This window comes from Epinephelus lanceolatus, chromosome 21 (genome assembly GCF_041903045.1).
Source record: "Epinephelus lanceolatus isolate andai-2023 chromosome 21, ASM4190304v1, whole genome shotgun sequence".
Taxonomy (NCBI): Eukaryota; Metazoa; Chordata; class Actinopteri; order Perciformes; family Serranidae; genus Epinephelus; species Epinephelus lanceolatus.
The window spans coordinates 22,352,570-22,361,914 of record NC_135754.1 but is presented as its reverse complement, the minus strand read 5'-3'; the positions used below and the strand labels follow the sequence as shown (position 1 = coordinate 22,361,914).

The 9,345-nt window shown below is 38.9% G+C and overlaps 1 protein-coding gene across 1 annotated transcript in view; it reads left to right on the top strand.

Moving 5' to 3' along the window:
- Positions 1-4,689: 4,689 nt before the first annotated feature.
- The window catches only part of LOC117259391 (rho-related GTP-binding protein RhoN-like), a 59,315-nt gene continuing 54,659 nt past the window's right edge, over positions 4,690-9,345 (top strand). Inside the window, exons 1-2 of the mRNA XM_033630705.2 lie at positions 4,690-5,083; positions 7,951-8,038. Coding sequence (XP_033486596.1) covers positions 4,976-5,083; positions 7,951-8,038 — 196 coding nt within the window. The 5' untranslated portion in view covers positions 4,690-4,975. The remainder of the gene's footprint in view (positions 5,084-7,950; positions 8,039-9,345) is intronic.

Below are 9,345 nucleotides of genomic sequence, written 5' to 3'. Positions count from 1 at the left end.
ATGTTTATGTCAATATGAATAAAGAGTGTGTTTTTTTTTATCAGGAGTCGACATAAAGCAGATGTCACACTTTTAAACTGATATCAGCGTAGATATCATGGTATGAGTGGGATGAGCCATGATAAATTATCAAAGTGTCAACGTCTGGCAGTACTCAGTATGTATTGTGGACTCCATTCATCAACACTCACTTGAAGATGCTTTTATTTTAACGCCATCTCTTGTAACTTCCGGTGTTTTCCTACCTGCTTATGTGTAAATTGACGCATCTTAAAAAGTGACCGATCAGTTTTGTTGGCAGGAGACTCAGGGATGTGAGCCATAGAGCTGTGGAGAGTTTCAAAGCCCGGACACTGGAGTGCTGGGAGGACTGTTTGAAGCCACAGCTGGAGGAGACTCATGCAGCAGCAGCAGCAGCAGCTCAGCTCAGCTCAGCTCAGCTTCCACCTGCCGTTCACGAGTTAAATAAAGTCGTGACTATCTGATGCAGAGTGCAGATGTGAATACATGATTGTCTCCAGTTCACAGTCATGTAAAGAATTCTATTCTTTTTCTAATGAAAGATATAAAAGTGTATTTAAGGCCTTTACAGTCTGCAGACTTGTTCTTAAAACACCTGACACACTTGGACAGTTAATATTAGAACACACTTGAGTGAAATACTTTGCTCAGCTCCTTCCCTTCATAATGGCTGTTACTTGCTTCAGTCACCCAACATGTGCCCACACACAGTCTGTGCACACACACACACAGTCTGTGCACACGTCTTGCACCTTGCAACTGGAGCTGCTCTCTCGTCTCAGGTCTGTCACAGAGGAAGTGGAGGGACGATGAGAGAGATAGAGATCTTTTTAAAGGGCAGGAAATTCATTTTTTTAAAAACATAAAGACACGTGTAAGGTCAGAAGTTTCAGTTTATTATTTCCTTCCCCCTCAGTTAGAGTTCAGATGAAGCTGAGACTCAAAGAGAGGAGTTTGTCTGCACACATGTGGCACCAGCGTACACACAAACTAACACACTCATCAACACAGTCAGATGGGAAAACAAACAGCTGTGGTAACTAATGCTGGTCTTAAGTGTTCTCAGATGCTCTATATTTTCCACACACACACCACTGTGTGACAGCTTGTTGGTGAGCAGAAGTTTCACATCCTGCCACCTACATTACTAACTCAAAGCCTCTTGCCATTATCACCTATATGACATATTTCACCTTAATTATTATAATTATTATTAGAATTATTGCATCCAAAGTGAACATTCAACCCTAACCCTTATCTAAACCTATGTTTACCTGAAGATCAGCTCCAAGTTTGAACCTTCAAACAGGCCTTTGCAGGTCTGCAGGTGAGCACTGGCCCCAAAAATGTCCGTACTCTCAAGGGTCTTAAATTCTAATTGGTTCTCACAAAGATAGATGCATGAGTTCACACACACACACACACACACACACACACACACACACACACACAGGATGCTTTTGGCTGCAAAGTGTGACCACTTGAAGGTGAAGGTTATGTTTCACATCCTGTCAGGTACATGATTGTCTCAAAGCCACTTTCCGTTATCACCTATATGACATATTTTACCTTAACATGGCCACTGAAAGCAAGCAGGCAGGGCTCCATGGAGAACTGACGCTTCAAGTCCAGTGTGCACCCAGCATTAATGAGCACAACTAAATGCGTAACCCCAACCCTAACCCAAACCCAGGGGTCTGTAACCTTTACTATCAAGAGCCATTTTTGGCCCAGGACAAACGAAAACATCTGTGTGGACCTTATAGCAAAGATAACACAGTAAATTAAGCCTAATTTAGCATATTAACATTACTAATAGGTCAAAATGTGCATTCATATGTTTGACCACAAGGTGGCCCCTCTGCAGTGGACTATTTATGATTATTTGGTTCTTAAACATGCAGCGCTAGTGGTGAAAGCACGTGGGAGACTCAAGTAGCCACTGCTGTTGAGGTTTGGCAAAAAATTAGAAGAAAAAGCACCAGGTTGTAGACATATGACACATTTTAGTCAACAAGATGAACTGACTCTAATCTCTGTGAACTAATCTTAAATGGACATTCAACCCCAAAACATACAATTTGACACTAACTGCATTTCTGCCATTACTAGCGTTACAGTTCTGAACTAATCAATGACCAATTTAATATTCCTAATGATTGTACTAAGTGCCTGATAGAGAAAGGTACTTTATACCTTTGGATAGGTGTTATAAATGTTCGTCAGAGGTGTTTAACACTGAGGTCCCTTTAAATGCCAGACTGTGTGTGCCTGGACTAAACCCACAGGACTCTATCCAAACATCCAAACAGACTAAACCTCTGGACTTTGGACTCCTCTCAGCCAGGAGAGCTGCTGCATTGTGTTGGAAGAGTACAGATGTCCAAACATTGAGAATGTGGATAAAGGGGGTATCGGACTCTGTAGGTCTGGAAAGACTAACTTATTTTTCTAAGGGCAAGTGAAGGATTTTTTCTTTTTCAGCTCTGGGAAGCATATATGAACATATGAAAGGAGTAAATGTATGCATTACCTTATCAGAAATTGTAAAAAGATGCAGGGAAATATTTAGATTTATTGGTATTGTACCTGATATCTGTGCAAGTAGAGTGTGTGTAGATGACTATGTCTGTGTAATGCATGTTATTTTAGTGTCAAACTGTTGTATTGTTGTTATGTGATTCTTTCAAAATGACAATAAACATACTGGGGAAAATCAATTACCAATTCTAACAACTGAAACTTGGAATAAAATCCACTCTTAATTGTATTGAGCCTATATATTATATTTTATTAACGTTATTGCTACTATTATTATTATTATTATTATTATTACAACATACAAAGCCTGTGATCTTATAATATATAATGCACTATCATGGATTAAACTACCCAAAGTATATTAAGTGTTTAAAACTATCCTTCACCTACCAAAATACTTCTTGAATGTACAATGCGGCAATAAAATTTTGTAATATTCTGACTCTGCTGCACACTGGGTACTTTTACTTTGGTACTTTAAACACATTTTGTTCATTACTGTTTGTTCATTGCTATACTGTTATGCTTTTACTTTGGTAAGATTTTGAAAACAGGCTACTTGTATGTATTTCATTTTTTTATTTTCCACTTTTACCTGACTATAGGATCTGAAATTAATTTGTCAACAGTGACAAAAGGATTGAAAACAAGAAAAACGATGACATGATGACATTATTAAGTGGTAACATTGACATGAATATTACAAAGAAGAAAAAAGGGGCTTTGAATGTAACCATTTTGCTTTGTGAATGATATTTCCCAGTGTGTATAAATAACTGAATGAAACACAGACACACTCACACTGTAGCCTGTGGAAAATAAATGGACTATCTCAGTTTGACCACAAGATGGCGCTAAAAGACTTCCTTCAGCTTCCTCTCTCTCAGCCTCTTAGTCAGCTCGTGATGTTATTGTAAATGACAAACAGCCCATAATAAAGTGAATTATGTGATTAGATGAGCAACAGTTACTCAGGGGCCACCAAAGGGTCAGGATGCAGGTTTATATGCAGAGTCACGATTAATCCAGTTAATCCAGTATCTATGATTTGAAACTGGATTTTAAAAGCTCCTCACTGTGTAGAGACTTTGACACCTTAAAAACACAAAAGTCATCATGTGTGAATTTTATACATGATCCGCCCATTATGTTGTGTGACACTCACTGTGATGTGATGAAGACCTGCAGAGAGAAAAAAGACGTGTATTAGAATTTTATAAAGGTTTTACTATAATAAAAATATGTCATACTTTGTTATGTTAACGAAAAACATGCCCTTTTTATATTTTTCTGTTTACTGCCGGGAGCAGCTGATATTTATGTGTCACAGGTTGAGAATACAGCAAGGCAGCAGGAGACAGTCACAGGAAGACCGGAAGTAGGAGGATATTGGCTTCAAAGTAACAGCACAGAAATAAATAAATAAATACATTTTAAATAACTAAAAAAATAATACAATAATAATAGTAATAATAATAACAGTAATAATAATAATAAGCATAATGAATCAGATTTTTATACAACAGAAAAAGCAGAAAATGCAACATACTGTTTAATAACCGGGCTACAGTTTGCATGTTTAGTTTAATTACATACCACATTAAAAAAGAAATAAATAATACATTATTTAATAAATAAATTGTAATACTACTACTACTACTACTAATAATAATAATATTAATGATCATGATAGTCAAGTTAGTTTAATTACATACCACATTAAAAAATGAAAATATTAAATTAATAAATACATTTTGATGATAATTTTAATTTGGACATGAAATGGGTCTATTTATATACTTATATGTTGTTTACTGAACATGTTTGCTGGGTATTCTTGTTTTATTTGCTCTATTATATTTATTTTTATCCTTATTACGTTTTTTGCATGTTTGACATAAAGTGTAATGTGTGTTGTTAAATTTTTTTTTTAATTTTAATTTAATTCAATTTAATCTAATTTAATTTACTTTAATTTGATTTAATCTAATTTAATTTTGTAGCATGTACTCTACCATGTAGCCCACTACTATCCATCTACACGCACACATTTACAGATAACTAGTCGTACTTTGTGAGCTTTTATTATGAAAGGTCTTACAGGAAGCCAGTTTTTGGAGCCGCTCCTTGACAGGTGTTATCAGAGTGCCTCACTTCACCGGTGGAGCAGAGGAGCGCAGCATTACGCAGAGCATGTAGCCGAAACTACACCAGACTGCGGTGCTGCTGAAGTTTTAGGACCTGAAGTGATTTCTTCTTCCTCATCACCATCATCATCATCATCATCTTCCTCTTCTTCTTCTTGGGGAGAACTACAGACAACATTTAGAGCTGCTCTTCGACACTCAACTAGTTTGGAGCTAAATGACAAGTAGGCAGCGACTCGGAGCCACTCAGTGATACTCGGGGCACGATGGAGAGCAGTAAGGGATTACTGCGCTGTAAGATCGTGGTGGTGGGAGACACGCAGTGTGGCAAGACGGCTCTCCTTCACGTTTTCGCCAAAGACTCATACCCAGAGGTAAGAGGCAGTGTTTCATTAAGATGAACACATGAGGAAAGTCTGTAAAAGCACAGGGCACGGCAAAGTCAAACTTCAAAACCTCCTGGTGTCACCAAAATTATGAGATCTGACTGATGACGCACAATATGTTATTCATTTATATTTATTTATTTATTTATTCTCATGTGGTTTGATCCTTTTTTATTGACAATGTAAAGTAGACGGGATGTGCCAAAATGTGGTTTCTTCATGCAGGTTTTGGTTTTCTCTATAACAGATTTTTGCGTGCTGTTTGCGGGTTATTATAGTGTAAAAGCAGCTGTATTAAATGAAGACATTTCCAGAGTCCTGCCCGCTCAGTGCCCAGTAACCACAGAAAATCTGCGCTCTGTGCGCTTTTGCGCATCGCGCGCGTCAGCGGCTGATACCGTCAGCAGGAGCAGGAGCAGTCTGGTGTGTAAACACTGGAACATCACTGGTTTGACTCCGCAACAATCCGCAACAATCAGTGCGCTTAAATACTTCTAATCTACACGTCGAGGCAACACTTGTCTGTCCAGACTGTGTGAGAATTAAAGGGGAAATACGCCCATTTTGTAAATCCATATATGTTATTCCTGTGGTCTAAAAAATAGTAAACATGAACAACTCCCCTAAATCCAAAAACTAGAGTGCCAAAACTCAAATTTGTGATGCCATCAGGTATAAAGTCTGGAGCTGCTCCATAGACAATGAATGGTGCAAGATGTTCCAGATGACACTGACAGCACCCAGGGGAATGTTCTGGGTATATGGGGACATTTTCTGTTTCACAACTGACAACATTACAATAGAATAAAATTAATTTGGGTATAAAAAAGAAAACAAACATTGTGTGTGTCCACAAAATCAGGCTCCCATTCATTGTCTATGGGCAGACTTTGATGACATCAATAGTTTGAGACTTACTTCTCTGGTTTCTGGCTTTGACAGAGAGTATCTCATGTTTACAAAGACTGATTGGACTTTCCTATGCCATGGAAATAACATATTGGAATTCTCCAGTTAGGTGGTGTTCCTCTTTTAAATGTAGAATATGTAATTTTCTACGCTCAGGGTCTCTCAGGGTGGATGATAACAAAAGATGGAGCAATGCTGTCAATACAGTCAGTTTCTCCCAGTTAGGATTCCCTCACTGGTCATTGTTTAGGATATATATATATATTTTTTTTACCAGGAGCCGAATTATCCGCAGAGGTCTCCTCCTCTTCAAAACAAACAGACCCAGTGAGTTAGATAATTAAAAACACTGAATATAGCAGTTTCGTATGAAAAATCAGTGTTTCTCTAATGCTGTTTGGCTGGTCACGGAGGGGCTGCTAGCTAAGCTCCTGCTCATGCATGCTCACCTTTTTTCCCTGATAATTTAAGACCCAAATGCTCAGGAGGTTTTTACCAGGAGCCGAATTATCAGCAGAGCTCTCTTCGTCTTTAAAACAAACAGACCCAGTGAGTTAGATAATTAAAAACACTGAATATAGCAGTTTCGTATGAAAAATAAATGTTTCTCCAATGCTGTTTGGCTGGTTGTGGAGGGGCTGCTAGCTCAGCTCCTGCTCATGTGTGCTCACCATTTTTCTCTGGTAACTTGAGACCCAAATGCTCAGGAGGTTTTTACCAGGAGCCAAATTGTCCGCAGAAGTGTCTTCATCTTCAAAACAAACAGACTCGGTGAAATAAACCAGCAAAAACACTGAATGAAGCAGTTTCATGTTAAAAATCCGTGTTTTTCCAACTCTGTGCAGCACAGCAGCGCAAAGTTGGAGCTGTGCTGTCGCTCATGTTTGCTCAGCTCATTTCTCTGATGGTTTAAGTTAATCCACACATCGGATGACTAAAATTTTTCACCTAGTTAAAATATTTAGTTAAAAACAACCAAGATGTAAAACGTATATTTCAAAAACATGGCTTTAAACTGGACAAAAAGTCAGTTTATGACAGCTTCTGGCAGAGAAATATTGACAGGTGACAGCGACCAAATGACATGATTAAAATTACAGATTAGTTTGGGTTTGTTGGAAATGTTTCAGCTAATGTGAGTGCACAACAGGTGGTTTTTAAATGTGAAAAAGTTACATATTACATCTTTAAATGTACAATTATAATGTTTCCATGTGGGCCTAAAATTCTGAATGCCTAATGATTTTAATCAAGATCAAACAATTAAAAATTGTCTGCTAGATTATTTAATATTGAAGGTTTATGGCATAAAAACAAGTTATCAGGAAGTTATCAGGTACAATAGAGGACACTTTGACCTTAAATCTTTTGCAGCTAACACACAGTGTTCAATGAGCAGTCGACATTTTGAATCAAGATTTTGAATGGATAAATACAACAACATCTCATTTTCAATTAATCTGTGTTGTGGTTTTGTCTGTGTGTGTTTTGTTGATAACAATACAATGGGAAATATAATTAATTGGCAGATAATGTATTGAAAATGTAAAAGAAACCAACACAGAACACTGTGTGTTACCAGAAAGTAGATTAAAGACTCAATTATCCTCTGCACTTGTGGAGTTTCTTTTTAACCTGAACCTCTTGAACTCTTGAAGATAATGAAATCAAAGCTTGTTGACCTAAATTTCTGAATTTGGAAATAGGTCAAAGCTCAAAATTGGCTTCATCTGCTTTACACACACACACACACACACACACACACACACGCTATCTCATGCCTCTGATCTCCGTGAGTGCACTGTCATCTGCACTACAGAGCCGACTGGAATAATTAGGGTTTTTTTTGTCTACCTTACATTATCTTGATTTAAATTAAATTCCACAATGTACACAACAGCCCTCCAAGCTTTCATCTAATTTTAGCCACGCGTGTCTCATTTCAGAATTATGTCCCCACCGTGTTTGAGAATTACACAGCCAGCTTCGAGATCGACAAACAGAGGATCGAGCTCAACATGTGGGACACTTCAGGTAAGATGCACTTTGGTTTGGTTTCACCCCTTTTGTGTGGCGACACTGTCATGCCAATGTGATGAGAGGTGCATCGCATCATCGGCCATGGAGTAGTTAGTTTAAGAGGTACAAATTGGAAAGGAGCCGACTCCTCGTAGCGTTCAACAACATCCAGGCTGCAGGCCAAAAACATGAACAACCACAAAGAGTGTGTCAGGATGATTTGTTGAGAGGTTTGAATGACACGTTTTTTTTTCTTGCCAATGGGTAAACAGGTTAAAACTGAGACTTTCCCTGACTTTCTCAGTTGCCTGTAGCAGCCTGTGGACTGACATCTATATGAAGGGCTCAGGCCAGATTTTGGGGACAATCTAAAAGATGTGATGTTACGTACATTTCTGAGTGTCTTGCCTCTCTTCAGCTCCACTACAGCGCTAACAGTGTGCAACAGTAGCTATGTTAGCTAAGAAATGGAGTCCACTAATGTCAACAAACGACCAGCACCCACCACAACACAGAGTCCACACATGCCGTGTTTCTGTTATATAGATTTTAAAGCGATGGCCTGGTGGAAACAGACCTCCACTTCGTGCTCTGTAGCAACTCAATTTCAGGCAGAGCAAGACCAAGTGCCATTGGTCCGATCCCAGACCGCTCTCCTGACTGCCTCGAGCCTTTGCCGGATTAGCAAACTTTCTGTTGCTGCTGTTACATGGTTTACCCTGTGTTTTTGCTGGCCAACAGCCAGCTGTGAACTACAGGGGCTCGGGTTTGCAATGGCTGAATTTGAGTTGCTACAGAGGTTAAGTTTCAAGCTGCCATCTGCTCTCCTATCAGAGGAGTAGTGTCCTAGTAGTGGGGAGTGAGGCGGAGGGTCCGCAGGCTGTGCTAACTAGCTGTGCAGCAGATAAGTAAGCCTCTCTCTGTGTGTGTTTTTTTTGTTGTTTTTTTTGCTGTGTCATGTTTGAACAAGTCTGTAAACAGTAGCAGCATAGAGGCCTGTGAAAACTTTATGGTGGTTACTTCTTACCTATTCAGTCTTTCTTGGTGCAGACTAATTTGGATCGATGTTTGAGTGCTGCTTGGGTGGAGATGGACGGTATTTTGTGGTGGCTTGTTGTTGCATCGTGTCAGTTAAAGTAGCTAAAATTTGTGCGTTTACATGGGTTGTTGTAATTCCATCACTGCCAAAACTAATGAATACCCGTGACTACTGCAGTCTCATGTTACCCGGGTGTGAATGCCAATTGTAACCTTTCCTCTTTATATTGAAAAGCCAGATGTTAGCGGATGTTAGTGGGGTTTTGTGCAGTGGGAATTGGCTT